Raw genomic sequence first — 16,114 nt, forward strand, 5'->3', positions numbered from 1 at the left:
TCTCCCAAAATACCTTCCTTCTCGAGTGCTTCACTCAGCTACCTCAAACTCTCTTAGGGTCAGAGGCTTCTCCAAGCAGAGAGTGGGGGGTAGATCTCTCTCCTCTGCAGGTGCCTCCCCCGGAATGGCCTCCATGCCCCTCTCAAACTTGAGCCAGACAACCTGAAGTTCCAGAAGCAGCTCAAAACCTTCCTCTTCTTGTTTGCTTTCTCTCTGTCCCTCCCCTGCTTACCGACCCCACGCCTTCTATCTCTTATGTTATTTTCTCTCTCACTTCCTCTTCCTCTCCCATCCTCTATCTCTCCCTGACCCTTCTCCTTCGTCTCTCTTCCTGTCTCTCTCTCCTTCCTCTCTCGTCCCATGCCTTCTATCTCTGATCTTATTTGCTGTCCATCTCTTCCTCTGCCATTCTCTCTCTCTCTCTCCCTGTCCCTTCCCCTTCTCTCTCTTCCTGCCTCTCTTATCCCACACTTTCTATCCCATATCTTATTTTCTGACACTCTCTTCATCATCTTGCATCCTCCCTTTCTCTCCCTGCCCCTTCTCTCTCTTCCCATCTCTCTCTCCACACTCTCTCATCCCATGCCTTCTATCGCTCATCTTATCTCATCTTTTCTGTTCCTCTCTTCCTCTCTCTCTCGATCTCTTTCTCTCTATCTCTCTTTCCCCTACACCCGACCATGCCTATATCACGAGGAGAGTGTTTAACTTCTTTAAAATGTGAACAAATTACTGGTTTTGGAGGAAGTTGGTTGCTGTTTTCCTATCTCCAGTCACCTAATACCTGGAAAAGGGTGAGAAAACTGAAACCCCACATTCGGCATTGAAATATTAGATGAATAGATACCACATTCAGTAAGAAAACCAAGGTGCCCCACCATTTTGCAGAAGCCTTTCAGACATTAAGAGAAATGCTGTGCCCAAGCAACCTGTGGCCTGCATTTGTATTGTATTTTATCATGATTCATTTGCAATCCACACTGTCCAACCGTCGTATTTTAAATACATAAATATTCATCCACATTCGAACATTTCACCCCGTACATATTCATAAACCTTAATATCGGCTCTCTTCAAACTATTGACTGTTAACATGTGTCTGTGTGCCATGTGCCTCTCTCTCTCCTCAATTAAATGGGCATATAGGACTCTATATAGATGAACAGGTTATACATACATGGCAGTGTCTGCTTGATGCCAGCCCACCCATCCATCCAATTGGCACGGAAGCATGTGCCCCATTCCTTAGCAGAAGCATTTTGCAAGTCATGGTTTTCTCCTTCACTTTGCAGGCAAAGTGAAGGAGAAAATGCCTGCGCTTCATCCCAGGCACGTTGAGCACTTCCTACCTGGGCCTTTGTGATACGTTCCGCGCGACTATATCAAACTATGTGTTTGGTTCTTTCTCCACCAAACCCTCTTGAACTGCATCCCAGGGAATACAGCTGTGTCCCTCCAGGGGTTCAGCCCGCAGAGCCTGAAACAAATGCGATACACATAGTCTGACCTCACCTACTCTCACCACTCATCACTATCAGCCCGAGTGGCAGCTCCAATAGAGTACAGCTGAGTCCCACGCAAAGTTCGGTCCAGCTGGTTCACATTGCTTGCCTCCTGTCTCCTTGACTCCTCTGGCGCTGGCCACCCTCGCCCCACTACCGATGATCATGGCTGCTCTGCTATTGGGGATCTAGCCTCTCCCAACCTAGCTACATGCATAATGGCTATAAAAGCACACAGGCATTTTACACCTCCCTCATCACTTCTCAGTCCCCTTACCCTGACTATGGTCTTCCAAAGGGCATTCATCTTCACAGCGCTTCAAGGCCATACCATTGGCAGTAGGCGGTACACAAATATCATATAACATCACATGCCATTCTGTCCCAACCTCTAACCTCTTATACGACGTGAGTTGCCTTATTTGTCCTACTCGCACTCCGACCCAAATATTTGCTCATTCCTTTTTTTGTCTCAATTATAAAAGGTTTGTTATAATTCAGTGTCGACTCCACAATTATGATTGTAATAATGTTCACTTTTGTAACACACATTCCTCTCTTCCTTGACATGTTTTGCACATAGTCTTGGGCTTTTTTCAAGACTTGTTTATGTCACAGCCAACCATTTGGATATACGGGGATCAGCTGAGTCACACACAGGTTGTGTTCCAGACATTGGCAGACGTTTGTGTCCCCATACTTCACCCTGCTGCAGCAGAACCCCTCAAAATCAAGGCAAACGTGGGGAAGGTCCGCCTATTTTCATTTGTCTTGTTTTTAATGCTTACATGTCTTTAACCGAAAACGTTTCTTTTGAAAGCCCATATATCGAATATTTTATAACGAAAACGTTTATAGTGAATGCATTTTTTTACCCTAGTTTCCCACCCCGACCGTTTCCAAAAATATTTAACCCTTTACTCCACCCCTAAATGCATTCACTATAAAGGTTTTTGTTATAACATATTCAATATATAGACTTTCAATATAAAGGATTTGATATAAACACTGTATACCGTATTTAATCTCATAGAACTGTATGACTTGAAAGAAAAGAAGCTGTATTGCTAAATCTTCCACCATGCTTCCTTCCCATTCAAGGGCACACTTCTCGATCGATGTGCGGACGGCAGCGTCGGAGGGATTGATATTTGCCGTGGCCAATAAAACTGGCAACTCCCATATGTCCCTCCATCTTTCCAAGGGACGTTTTGTCTTTTCATTGGGTGCCAAAGGAGATAAAATGAAGATCCGAAGCAGAGAGACCTACAGTGACGGGAATTGGCATACAGTAAGTACCACTATTGTGTGATAGTATGCTTTTGGGTAATAGTTGGGTTACATTTGACCTTTATAATTGAATTGGTGTCAGTTTGTGCTAACGCCTTCATGGAACCGTATAGAGTTAAAGGGTATGAGTTTTCAATGTTGCCATTGTCTTGGGAGGATAGCTCAGGGGCAAGACGACACGGAGAACACATGTTTGATCCCGGGGTCCGTGCTTAGAAACCTCTAGGTATTAAGCGCCTTATAAATAACATATTATAGTATATCATTTTTGTGGCGAGATCAGAGGTCAGTGTGATGATTTGAGCATTTTAAGCACAGCCTGAATATCATGAAGGCAAGGTTGACACTTTGCTGTTCAGTTCAATTCTAATCTGTCCGATTAGTTACAATGATTGGTTATTAGTGCTTGACCGTCCGGTGGTAACTTCCTTGCGGGCTAGCAGTGAGAGCGCTCTCACTTCTTGGTGTGTGAATGGAAACTGGTGACCCGCCAGAGGCCTACAGCAGGGTAGCCATCGGTGTATTCCTTTAGGTGTGCCCTGCTGCTCTTCACACATTGAACCTGAATGCAGCAGCCGACGCATACCACCATCAACGCAAAAAGGAAGTGATGCGTGCATGTGTGAGAGAGGATACATTTCTTAACAGGGCTGAAGATGTGGTAGTCATAAGATAAATGTCCCCAAACACACCTTGTGGTTTTCCCAAGCATCAGAAATGAAAAGATGTAGATTTTTTAAACCAAAGAGTGTCCTCGAAGTGCATGTTTCTAAAATATGAGTGGATTGTGCAAGTGGCGTGATGTGGCGCACATCAAGGCACTGAACAAGGGTTATGGAAGTTGAGTAATCATCAAAATATGTGCAGTTAATTGCAGACAGGTGACAGGAAGTTAGCTCATTGACACGTATTTTTCAAGATATTGGGTAAGGCATTTTATAATGGCAGTGCGTGTCGCACCTGCTCTCCGGTAGAGTTATGGCCATCTATAAGATCCTCCCCTCTTGACGAGCTCTGCGTTTTTCAGCTTTATTATCACATAAAATCCAAGTTTATATACCTTTTATTGGACTAACTGAAAATATTTAGCTGAGATGGTACAAAAATGTGCTTCTTTTTTCCCAGGTGGTTTTCAGCCGAGATGGCAAGAATGGACGCCTTGTGATTGACGGTTTGAGGGTTCGAAAAGGAAGCCTGAAAAACGATTCACCCATTGACATGAAGACACCAATTTATCTGGGTGGATTTTCAGCACTGAGACTTCAGGTAATTGCATAATAGGTGCTATATATCACTGAGAGTAAGTAGCATTTGGGAACTGAAAAAAGAGACATTGCGTCCCTTGGATTGCATTTTTTGGTTTTTACTCTTAGGTGTCGTTAATACACCACCCATAAGCCAAAGATATTGCATAGAGTACACGTAGGGAGAAATGGCATACGAGGAGGGATAAAAAACTTGTAGGTGGTGTTTGGTTATTTACCCACCCATTTACTATCCATGATAATTCCTATGGCCATTCCCACCCAGTTTCTGCCTTTCACGGCCCAAAACTCAACCTCCTGGGATCTCTTTCAGCTAGCTTTATGAAGCCATGCCATAAAACATTGAGCTCAAAGTGCCTGCCAGTGTTTTTTTCAAAACTGTCTTCTGAGAGTTAATTACTTAATTGGAGCTGTAAATTGTCCATCTGTGTAAAAAAAATTCTTAACCAGGTCTGCCTTCAGCCACTCGATTTATAAGCACTATCCGTGTCCTTCACTGATGTGTTCAAAAGATGGATTAGCAAAGCCTACTGTTTTTGCTTCTGTATAGGTATTAGGCATTTGCCAGGCACCACTATTAGATGCCCAGGTACTCGCACCATTTTGCACCTGCTGCCATCAATGGCCAGATAATACCACAACGGCAGTGCCTTGCAAGTGCCTTCCCCATGCCTACATAAACTGTTGGCATTGCCAATGCTTGTTTCTTTCTCCTTTTCCATCTGACGTTCATTCAAATCCGTTAACGCAGAGCCTATCAACATTCTATGAACGTTGGTTCCTTGAATCAATGACAAGAATCTATTTCTAAATCCCGATTTTTATTATTATTATAATGGTATTTATTGAGCGCAGACCTAGCTTTGAGAAGCAACAGAGCTCTTTACAGAGGTATACAAAAATACAGATACACAGTGGAGCGCTTTACAGAGGTATGCAAGAATACAGATGCATAACGGAGCTCTTTCAAGAAGTAACAGAACAGATATACAGCGGGGGTACAGAGAGACACAGAGGAGGGGTACAGCTGTACCAGGGTTGCGGGGACAAGAGGGGCCGGCAGCGTCTAGCGAGTCTGGTGGCGCGAGGGCCGACATGATGGCCTAGGTGTTGAGAAGGAGAAAAGGTGAAAAAGATTTGGAATCTGAATCTCGTCAGCAAAAGATTGTTTTCCAAAACGTCAGCACAGGCAAAGCCCTAGCGTTCCCCTCAAAACGCTCGTACAGACAGAGGCGTTCCTGTAGAAAGGCAAGGCACATTGAAACGTATAATAAGGTCTATTAATGGCATCAATGAAGAAGATTAAATGTGGAAACCTGCCATATGTTAAAAGAAAGAAGCTTTTCAAAACACAGATAAAAGAAAATCTTCCACAGACGCGGTAGCCATCATCCATGACAGGAAACATACAACATGCAAGGAGCAAGGTAAAGGGGAGGGAGCGGAAACAAAGCAAAATACTGTCTGTAAACGAGCAGCACGTCGGGGTGGGGGAGGTATTTACCCCTAAAACCCCACTCCCACCCCCACCCCCCCACACACACACACTTGACTTCTTCACTCTGTTTCACAATCCACAGCCCCCCAATATTCACATTACTCCTGTTTTGCTTTTTAATGAATTAACACAAAAGTGCTTCCAAGGCAATGTATTTTCTGTTTGAACCTCGTGGTTGACTAGACTTGAGCGACCATTTTGGCGTAATATTTTAAGTCTGCAACTTTCCACCCCGATGGAATACTTCAGGTTAGAATTAGGCTGGACTTCCCTTCGTGGACAAGCCCTGAAACGGCGAGGTGCAGCTCCCCCTGAAATCAGGGTTATCCCCTATATGCCCGCTTCTGGTGAGAATTGGAGCAGATTATAATTATGGCTATTTCCCATAGAAAAAGCTACTTGGAGGCATTGAATATAGAGCTTTTTAGGCGCGTACACTGGGAGCCTCGCTACGATAGTGAAGAAAATTACTATCTACTTAAGAAATATTTTGATACAAAATTTGAGTCTTGGGATTGCAATAACAGCTCCCTACACCTGGCAAAATTACAGGGATACAAGCATGCCTCTACTGTTGTCCATAAATACTGTTATTATTATCATTTGGCAAATTCACTTGACTAGGAAACATGACTAGCTCCTTACTTCATTGCAAGCCAGAGACTTGCAAGAATGCCAACGCAGAGGTGCTTGGAGCGATCTCATCGGGGGAGAGGATCTTTAAGCAGGCGACCTTCAAGTGTTTTGGCAAAAGGATCAGTACATTGGATACCCAATGGCCAATGTAGCGGTCTCCTGGGCAGAGTCGGTACTTGCCAGGCGGAAGCAGGCAACTCCCAGGGGGTGCCAGGCTACCCCAACAAGCACCAACCGTGGCCTCATCACTTCAGCACTCTGGCGGCAGAATATCCCTTTGACTAGATCGCATAATCCTTTCTCGGGCCTTCTCCTGGAGTGGCCACGAGTGCAGAGACACCCAGGGACATATTACAAGGGTCCACGGTGGGGGACTCCCAATTGCTGCTTCCCCCATTTTCTTTTGTGTCCTTAGTAAATGGACGCTGTCGGGGGAATTTATTTTGTAGATAGATTTGAAGCTTTGATTCCAGAAATCAGCTTTAGAGTATAGTTTGCTTAAACGTATTTAGGTTTCCCAGGGACATAGGCCAGACCTTTGAATTCCTTTGGATGAATGCGTCTACAACGTAGTCCTCCGAACTGTAACAGTGATGCTCGAACACCGATGGATTGGGTAGAACTAAACCAGGCAGGTGGTGCAAATGTTTGCTTGTGCGCCGTGTGAAACCAATTGCGGTCAGAGACAAAGGGTGGGAAAGGGCACACCTCTTGGCCAAGCCTCTGCATGTTGCTGAAACATTGCCATCACTAATATTGCAGCCTTTTGCTTTGTACTGATGTGTTGTCTTACTTCATTTACAGAACACACCCAAGAAAAGCATCATTGGCTGCCTCAGGAACTTCAAAATGAATGGGAAGAGCATGAGTGCTCCGGCTCAACTCTTCGGGGTCACCCCCTGTTTCGAGGGTGCTTCAGAGATGGGAGTCTATTTCTCACGCGAAGGAGGGCATCTTCTGATAGGTATGTGGCAGGGCGTCAGGTATTCAGAGTTGCCTTCATGCAAGGAATCGTGTTACTGTCCCTTACGTGAACTTATTGTGTCCTGCCTTGGTCTGCAGATCGCTCGTTTGAGCTGAGTTCCGAATTCGAGATGGTTTTCCATATCCGGCCAAGCAACCTCACTGGTGTCTTAATCCACGCAGCGAGCGCTGACGGCGGCTACCTGAGTCTGCGCATGGAAGCGGGGCAGGTGAGTGCTTCCCCATCTGCTGTTCTAAGCAATGCATCAACCACACAAAGAGCATGCACACCATCGCGAACTTTGGTCCCAAACATCCCAAAATTGAGTCATGGCCATTGTTTCCTGATAGAGGCTTGTCAGCAAGGATTCTCTGAATGAAGCAAGGAGGGTGCCAAGGAGGAAGCAAGGAGGGTGCCAACAACCCCTATAGTGTATTTGTGCAGAATAAAGCGCAAACTGTGTGTGGATATGCCATCATAAGCTCACGCCAGTGTACATGTTGGACCATGCAGGTCAGATGTTCCAACACCAAGCCGGTTGGCTCAGCTTTTGGGCAGGGCAGAAACTGGCTGGTGGTGCTGTTTTTTAGCCAATGAGCGGCAATATGCACTGCAGTGTACATAGATACATGGAATACACACCACTAGTGACCAGGCTGTGTCAGTTTGCAGCGGTGCCAGCAAATGCGCAAATGCATTTAGCACCAGTGTTTCTGCGTGTGTCATTTGGAGTGGAGAAGATTGCAATGGGGTGAAATGGTGTTGCCCACTTCTTCTGCCACCGTGGTAGGGAATCCTGTGGAGCAAATGGGCTTGTTCCAAATTTAGCAAGGGCCCCATTACATAACATTTTGAAACGAGATAAGAAAGCTGAGCACCCATTCTGATGTTTTTCTGTTTACAAAACAAGAACATTTCACAGCTTTTTCAATGTCAACATGTGGACTCGGTTTAAAGCAAAATCTGTTCCTCTTTGTGGTAAGCAGCAAGCACGGTTAGCACGCCACACTACTTCATATGACCCTAATGCACATATCCTTGGGCAGTATGGACTGGGTCGAACGTGGTCTGCCCAATTCCATGGTACCCAAGCAAGGAGTAAAACTAGTGCTTGATGCATCAAATGTTAGCTAATGGCCCCTTGAGCCGGCTTTGGCGCTCTGCCCTTTTCTCCTGTGAACGGGAAACAAATGTGACTTTGTTTTGCAGCTGACTGCCTCTGTGAATGGTGGCGCTGGGGAATTCTCAACGTCGGTGACGCCTCAGCAGTCGCTCTGTGATGGACAGTGGCACACTGTAGCAGGTAAGTGACCTCTATGCTACGCCATTATGATTCCTTACACCCGGTTTATGAGATGCTGCGCATGCATGCACAGATGCATGTTGAACATGCATAAAGGCATTTGCGCATGCGCATTTACACTTTCTGCGCTGGTGCTAACGCGCAATTTGCCGTGATCCCTCCCTGATTCCGTCCGATTCTGAAATGTATTTATATCATTTGAAAATTCCCCTCTCACTGTGTTACCAGGTACTCCATTGTGGAGTTCAGAGTCCTGCTGTACGCTAACCAGTCCCCAAATTGGTCTTAACGACATTGGTATCTTATCTATAACAGGCAGAGGTTGATTACATATGTTGTGTGGATTGCATAAACACAGGCCAGGCAATTGAGCCTTTCTATTGTAGTACTTTGTGACCAAGCAGTTTGTGCTGGACTGCCCCTTTTGGGGTGGGACCAAGCCTGATTTGCATAGTGTCTTTCCCCTTTTGTAATGGCTTGGCAGGTGAAGAATGATGGTCTGGAGGGTTGCCCAGAGCAATACCAGAGGTTCAGATTAATTCTAAACCTTTCAGTCATCGCCTCTTTTGTTTTGAAGGATGCATGTTTAGTATGGCAGATGTAATCATAATACTGCCCGCATTTTGGGAAGAGGCAGCAAGGTACAAAGGCATAAGTCTATTGTGCACTGATTGAGATCTTGGCTTTTTCAAGTTGTTTTGAAGGCAACCATCATTTCGTGGAAAAACATTTTGGGCCCGATTCATGGAAAGAGGCACATTTACCCCGCAAAATCCCACATGCCGAAAATGACTTTGCGCGTCTCTGCGCAAATACGAAAATCTGCACGCTCCGCGTATTCACAGAATTTCCCAAGCAAAACAACCCTATGCGCAGGGAGCAGCTGGAACGCCTACAACACACGCCCCACACAAACCACTCAACAACCTCACTGCCTACCTCTGCCCTACCATCCAGCACCCGGAGAAACAGCATCAATCACTTCTTAACTTGTGTGCACCCCGAAAGTTATGAGCACCTTGTAACTCGTAAGTTACGAGCATGACTCGTAACTTACAAGTTATGAGCATCACCTCGTAACTTGTAAGGTGATGCTCGAAACTTGGGTGCAACCCCGCAATTGTACATACCAGCATTTTGTACGCTCGTTGTTTCCTATGGGCATTTGGTCTTTACGCCTGCTAACAGGTGGCGGATGGATGAAAGGGTTTGCGTGTACCTTTTCCAGACACAAGGTTGTGCGTTATAATCCATAAATACATTTGTGTTTGCGTGCGAATGGGCGTGTGGTTGCTTGGCTGTGGACCGTTCCTCGTAATGCCCACATTTTCCTGTGTTCTTCCCCATTTTCAGAGTTCCGCCTCCTTCCCAGCCCTCTGCCCATGCCACGCCCATGCTCTGCGTGGTGTCTCGTGCAAGGCACTCGGCTGCTCGCTGAGACATGCCATGCTGGTGCAAAACCCACACAAGTCCTGGGAAAGTCCTGCGCAGTTGATTCCATGAATCGACCAACAGGGATTTGCACACAGAATGGCACGTAAATCCCTGATTTACCACGCAATTCATTCCATGAATCGGCCCTTAATCTTTCAGAGCAAATGCTGCATATTGGAAGTACTGCATGCGTAAATAGCCAGAGATTTCTAAATTAAACTTAAGTTCTATGGACCTAGTCTTGAATTCCCATAAGTAATCATTGTAGGGTGCGCCAGTGACGTGGGTTTAAGGAAAGCGATGCTGTAAGCCACGGTTGCATGTGCAAGGAAGAGTCGGTAATATGGGGTGACAGGATGTCATCCGTTTTTTACATGCTGAGACTGACCTTGCAGGCGGTAAATCAGCATGATCTGCAAATTCTGAGGGTATTGGATAATTTCATAAGTGGGGAAGCGTCATCTGAGTATGGTAGCACACAGCAGCAAAGGGATATAGTCATAAAGAGTTTTTGATCAGATATAATTGATACTGATTACTGAGCAAGTGGCCAAATGCCCCGATCGATCGCAACTGCATTGGTAATTCTCCAGAGACCCTTGGAGGTGGCAGGGACTACCAGGAAAGAAGACTAGCCACCGTTTGCTAAGCATTGCAAATGTGGTTACTTGCCCTATGCCAGCCTTCCGCAGTGCTGTTTTATGTAAAAAGCCATACTCCCCCACCGACTTCGGTCTGCTGACTGTCATTTTCCACAGTTGGGACCAAGGACTGGGGCAGACCTTTTAGACAAACTAAGGAGATGGACAGGAAAAGGTGTAGAAGGGTGTCAATAGGGAGCAGGGAAGGTTGAGGTGGAGTGTGGTTTTAAGCACGCTGTTAGTCTTGCCTGCTTGAGTGACAGTAAATAGGCCAGAGTTGTGCAAGATACTAAGGGTCTAATTCACATAAGTGTTTTATCAGGGCCTAAATTGGTCTAAGAGGGTAAGAGTTGTCAGCGGGTTCAGAGAGAAGAGCGAATGCCAACAAACAGGGTTCTATTATTTTCCAGAGAAGTAACTCCGTGAATTACAATGTATTCAGAAATGAACTGGTAGTGATTTACTGCAAAACGTCTGACCTGATGTATACAGATACATTAAATCTGTGACTACTGTTATTGCACAAACAACAGGGCTTTCAAACCCATAATTCCAGAGAATGATGTCATACCTGTTCATTATTTCGAATCATTCAGAGTACGCTGTGGTTGATCACAGCTCACTTGTGTCAAGGCTCGGAGAGGTCGCCAACTGCTCTGCGATTGCATCCAAATGGATTGCTTCCTTTCTGGGTCCCAGAATGGTAAGGGTTTGCATTGGTGATAATCAATCTTCTCCAATCTCGCAGACTTGTGGAGTTCCTCAGGGCTCATGTCTGTCGCTGCTGCTCTTCAATCTTTACATCCGGCCCCTTCTTGATCTCCTGAAAAAATTAGGAGTGCAATATACAAAGTACGCCGATGATACTCAGGTTGTTATACAGCTGAGTGGCTCATATAGCAGTGACACGGAAACCATCAACAAAATATACAAAGCCATACAAGATTGGATTGCCTGCAATTCTCTTGCTTTGAACGATAAAAAGACCGAACTCCTTATCGTGGCATCTAAAAACACTTGAGCGAAACTTGATTCTAACTACAACAACAGTTTCCACATAGCCAACAACACCATTATTGTTCAAAAGAAAGTTAAGACATTAGGGGTAGTTCTTGATGAAAAACTCTCCATGAAATCTCATGTTTCCAGCATTAAATCCAGCTGTGGTCTTATAAACAAGAGAATAAGATATATTCAACCATTAATCTCAGAAGAGAACTGTGCTCTTTTGTCCACTGCCCTGGTTAATTCAAGATTGGACTATTGTAACAGTCTCTTAGCGGGCACCTCAGTTTCTAATATCCGATCTCTACACGTGGCGCAGAATAATGCTGTGCGTAACATTTTCAATCAGTCTCGTCGTACACACATTTCCACCTTCAGGAAAAAAACTCCACTGGCTTCCAGTCAAACACTGCATAACACATAAGATGCTTACCACGACCCACAAATGCCTCAGTCTAAGCAGCCCCATCTATCTGTCATCCCGCATTAGCACAAAACCCAATGTGAGGAACCTTCGCTCTTCCCCTGCGATCATTCTCAAACATCCTAAATTCAGGACAGCCACATTTGGAGGTACTACCCTTGATGCTCAGGGTCCCCTTCTTTGGAACACACTTCCAGCAAGGATACAGCAGATCCAAAGCTAGACTGTGTTCAAACGTGCTATAAAGACTCACTTCTTCAACTTGGAATAATCTGACTCTTCTATCCTTCTGTTTTCATGCCTGTTGCGTTCGTCCTTGTTTTGTTCTGTATGCGCCCTGAGGCCTGCGGGCATGTTGGCGCGTTACAAAAATTAAAATAAATAAATAAATAATGATGACATTCCCAGGAAATGCGCAGTTCAAACAATGGGCCGGCTTAAACTACACATTTGTAATTGCAATGTGAACAATTCGTAAGGGCTAACATTTGCATTATGTTATGGTTCAGTAATGCCACCTTGGCATCCCGGTGGAATTTGCAAAGCATTCACCCTTTAGCTTTGTGGTTCTTCATCAGGTCCTCAGAACCCTGGGATGGCATTAACCACCATGATGCACACTGTGTATCCTTTATGCACAAACCACGTGATCTGAAGATGCCACTGCGGTGGTAACATGATATGATGAGAACCTAAGAAGCCACAGACCGTGTGGTTTGTTTAATGTCAGCAGAACCCAGAGTTGGAAAAATGTGCTTTACCGGTTATGTGTTTTTTTAAAAAAAAAATATTACACGTAAATGCAGGCCTGCCATTGGTAAAAAAAAATCTGTAATCCTCAGAAATTGTCATTCCCTTGAATTGCAGAAACTGGGCTTTCAAACTACTGCTATTTGTGCCGCAATAGTAGTCAAGCTTGTGATCTAGGCTACCATGTTGCGTTCAGATACTACGTGCTCCCGGAGATTGTGTGACCTGATGTCTAACTTTCTTTGAGCGCTGAGGTCTCAGAAGTAACTGCTGTGTTTTTCCTTCAGTGATCCGAAGACAGAATGTGGTGCAGCTTGATGTGGACACGGAGCGCAGTCACACCATTGGCCCGCCTTCAGCGTTTTCTGTCAGCACCAAGGGGGCACTGTACGTTGGAGGCATTCCAGGTAAAATATGATACTACGTCACTCTGCTGCTGCACTTCAGCGGCCTGCCTTGCTGTGCTGCCATTGATTTTCTAGGGGCTATGGGCATTTCAAAGGTGGTTTAAGGGGCCCAGTTTATAACACATGGGCCTCATTAACTCTTGGCAGTATTCCAGCAGTAAATCTGCAGAAACAATGCCCAATGAAATTACTGCTACTGCCACTTGGTGCAGCGGAATTACCACAGGATTACAAGTGGCGGTGGTGGCGTAAATCCCAATTTTTCAGCATCCTTTGGACTGTATGGGGCTTTTTCGGTGGAACTAGCGCCAGCGGAATTACTGCTGCAGGTATTCTGCCGATTCTGCCAATTCTTGGCAGACCGTGAGAGGATTTACCTCCAGCACGATGCTGGAGGTAAATACCCCACGCTACAGCCATAGTCATAATATGGCGTTGCAGGAAAAGGGGCAGTAATTCAGTTAGCACCAATTTTATCCCATATCACTATGCTTTTAAAAAGCCACAAAGGCTCTGATTCACAGAGCGTTTTGCCATTATAAAATGCTTCTGTAAATTAGGCCCACAGAATCCACTGGGAACATCAAGGGCCTGGAAGTGTTAGTTTGAAGTGCTCAGGGGAAGCAGTTTAGCAACATAAGGCACACAATGATTAATTTGTCTTCAAATTTCTCTTCTGTCTGCTTTCTCTGCGGGAGCATGCACCGACAAGAATGCTGTTTTTGTCATGTCAGGTGTATTTGTATAGTGGTGCTCCAATGCTGAAAGAGAAATACCTGAGAACAGCAGGGTCCCAATTCCAGCTTTCCCAATGAAGTGGTAGTGCAATGCTGTAAACAATGAGCCACGAATAGTGGCAGGAATTTCACATAGTTACCTGCACAAATGCATGGGCTGCGATTGGAGGTGGATGATAAGTGTTGGGTGCGTGGTCATGGTGGGGCAGACATTTGTGGACTGCGGTGGAGGGAGAGTAGGGACGCATTCTTGGTTTGCAGAGCCACTGGGTGCGCAGCTGGTTATAATACTATCAGACGCCTCTAGGTATGGTGATGGCCGAGGGAAGAGGGACTTCCTAAGGAAAGCGGTGAAGGTTGGCAACAGTATCGTAGCTGCGTGTGTGGAAGGATGATTATAAACCCATGCCAGTGGACTGGGCAAACGTAAGGCAGTTGCGGAGGAAGATTTGGTTGCCGTTTGTGGGGGTAGGCCCCAACATTGAACAGTCAATTGCTTCATTGGTGACTAGATGTACTGGGGCACAGGCAGGGTTGCCAGGGACGTCATTTGGGGTTGCCATGGGTCGCAACTGTGACCCCCTGAGGTCTCCCTTGCTACCCATGTGGTCTTCCTTGCTACCCCTAAAAAAAAAGATGTTTTTATTTTTTTTTAAATGTAAGCTCCTGGGCTGTGGCGAGTGCCATGTGTCTCTTTCTTTCTGGAGGTGCCAGCTTTCTTGCTCAGGCCCCTTAAAAAACCATGGGGTTCCAAAAGTGTAACACTTTGCGCAGGGACCCTTAGTAAGAAAGAATAGGAATAACAAATATTGTGTCTTTCTGGAATTCTATACAATGATTGCTAGACTCATTAAAGGTTTGTTTCAGGCACACTTCAGAGGGTGATTCACTGATTTAGTCTGTTCTTAAACACCTCAACTCAGCCTTACATTCTTCTGAGGTCGTTAAATGAGTACCAACACAGGTTGGGTGATATAGTATATATATATATATTTGTTCTATATAAAGAGCTTAAGCATAAGTGCTATATAATAACACATCATTATCATTTGTCCTTGGACGTCTGCTTGCATTCACAGTAATTTGGTAATATGGGGCAATAAACACTGATATTAACAATACATATGGCGATCCATTCTTGTATGAAATGTATATCACATTATAGTGATATTGTAGCCATATCTTTTGTAGTTTACTTAGGAACAGTGCTATGTGATGCCACTTCCTGTTTTGTCAAGGGGTAAAATGTTGTGTTCCATCGCTTCCTGTGATGTCACTTTGGGTTGGGGCCAAATGACATCACTTCCTGTGATGTTATCAGAGGTAATGGGTTGTGTGATGTCACTTCCGCTACCCCTGGAATTTTGGTGAAATGCTGTCCCTGAGGGTTGTGACTAGATTGTTCTGAGATGATTCCCCTCGCCCTCAGTCCTCTTCCTCCTTGCTTCCTGCAAGACTTTTGTGTTTGTGCCAATCCTAGAAAAGCAAAGCAGCCCAGGATTTATCCGAGTACGTTTGTGTTATGTAATATTATGTTTTGGAAAATACGGATAGCTATTTAGTAACATGTTGTTTATCCTGTAAAGACATGTAATATACTTGACACACGTGAACATAACATTATATGAAGTTTTCAGGTGCTGCTTGAGAAGTAGTCCGGGGATCCTATCAAAGGCAGGGTGCGGGGCTCAGTAATTTCTCTGTAAAATGAGGGTATTCAGTAGCTGCCTATAAGTAGGACAAGGCGGGCAGGTAAAACGTCACATGGCTATCAAAGGTAAAAGGATTCCCAGTTCAGTATTACTCGCTGGTGCAGAAATTATCAGGATTAACAGAAAGATAAAACCTCCCCTCCCATAAACTGCCAATAAGTATCTCTCTTCACAGCTTGTACATAAAGTCATATGACCTATATGAAGTGTACACAAGAAGAGACAATAACAATACTCCACTAGTGCTCGTTTAAAAAAAGAATGGACTTAAATTGCATGGCTCTTCATCCTTAATTGACTTAAGGGGTCTCCCATAGGAGCAGTGGCATGCCGAAAATGAAAAATAATCCAGTTTAGAGTTTTTTTGTCTGAAGGAGCAGCACCTGTGACTAGTATGGAAAGTAAGTAGCAGGGGATTTCACAGCCACAGACCGTGGACTTCAAAGGATGTGCCTCCTTTTCCAATGCAGTGTGCTCTGAGGGTGTACTAAAGGTTTAGTTGGACAGGCAGAAGATGCGTCCAGGGCTGGAGGGTGGCAATCTGTT

General features: G+C 45.0%; 1 protein-coding gene and 1 long non-coding RNA gene across 3 annotated transcripts in view; one reads left to right on the plus strand and one right to left on the minus strand.

Annotated features, from left to right (window-relative positions):
• The window catches only part of LAMA3 (laminin subunit alpha 3), a 1,348,901-nt gene that overhangs the window by 1,328,219 nt on the left and 4,568 nt on the right, over positions 1 to 16,114 (plus strand). For both annotated transcript variants that reach the window (XM_069620910.1, XM_069620909.1), the window contains exons 72-77: positions 2,604 to 2,793; positions 3,918 to 4,058; positions 6,996 to 7,155; positions 7,254 to 7,384; positions 8,365 to 8,458; positions 13,000 to 13,119. In XM_069620910.1, coding sequence (XP_069477011.1) covers positions 2,604 to 2,793; positions 3,918 to 4,058; positions 6,996 to 7,155; positions 7,254 to 7,384; positions 8,365 to 8,458; positions 13,000 to 13,119 — 836 coding nt within the window. The remainder of the gene's footprint in view (positions 1 to 2,603; positions 2,794 to 3,917; positions 4,059 to 6,995; positions 7,156 to 7,253; positions 7,385 to 8,364; positions 8,459 to 12,999; positions 13,120 to 16,114) is intronic.
• The window catches only part of LOC138497439 (uncharacterized), a 211,217-nt gene that overhangs the window by 1,498 nt on the left and 193,605 nt on the right, over positions 1 to 16,114 (minus strand). The window contains exon 3 of the long non-coding RNA XR_011278580.1: positions 11,105 to 11,356. This is a non-coding gene — a long non-coding RNA (uncharacterized lncRNA). The remainder of the gene's footprint in view (positions 1 to 11,104; positions 11,357 to 16,114) is intronic.

This window comes from Ambystoma mexicanum, chromosome 5q (assembly GCF_040938575.1).
Source record: "Ambystoma mexicanum isolate Mex_15411 chromosome 5q, UKY_AmexF1_1, whole genome shotgun sequence".
Taxonomy (NCBI): domain Eukaryota; kingdom Metazoa; phylum Chordata; class Amphibia; order Caudata; family Ambystomatidae; genus Ambystoma; species Ambystoma mexicanum.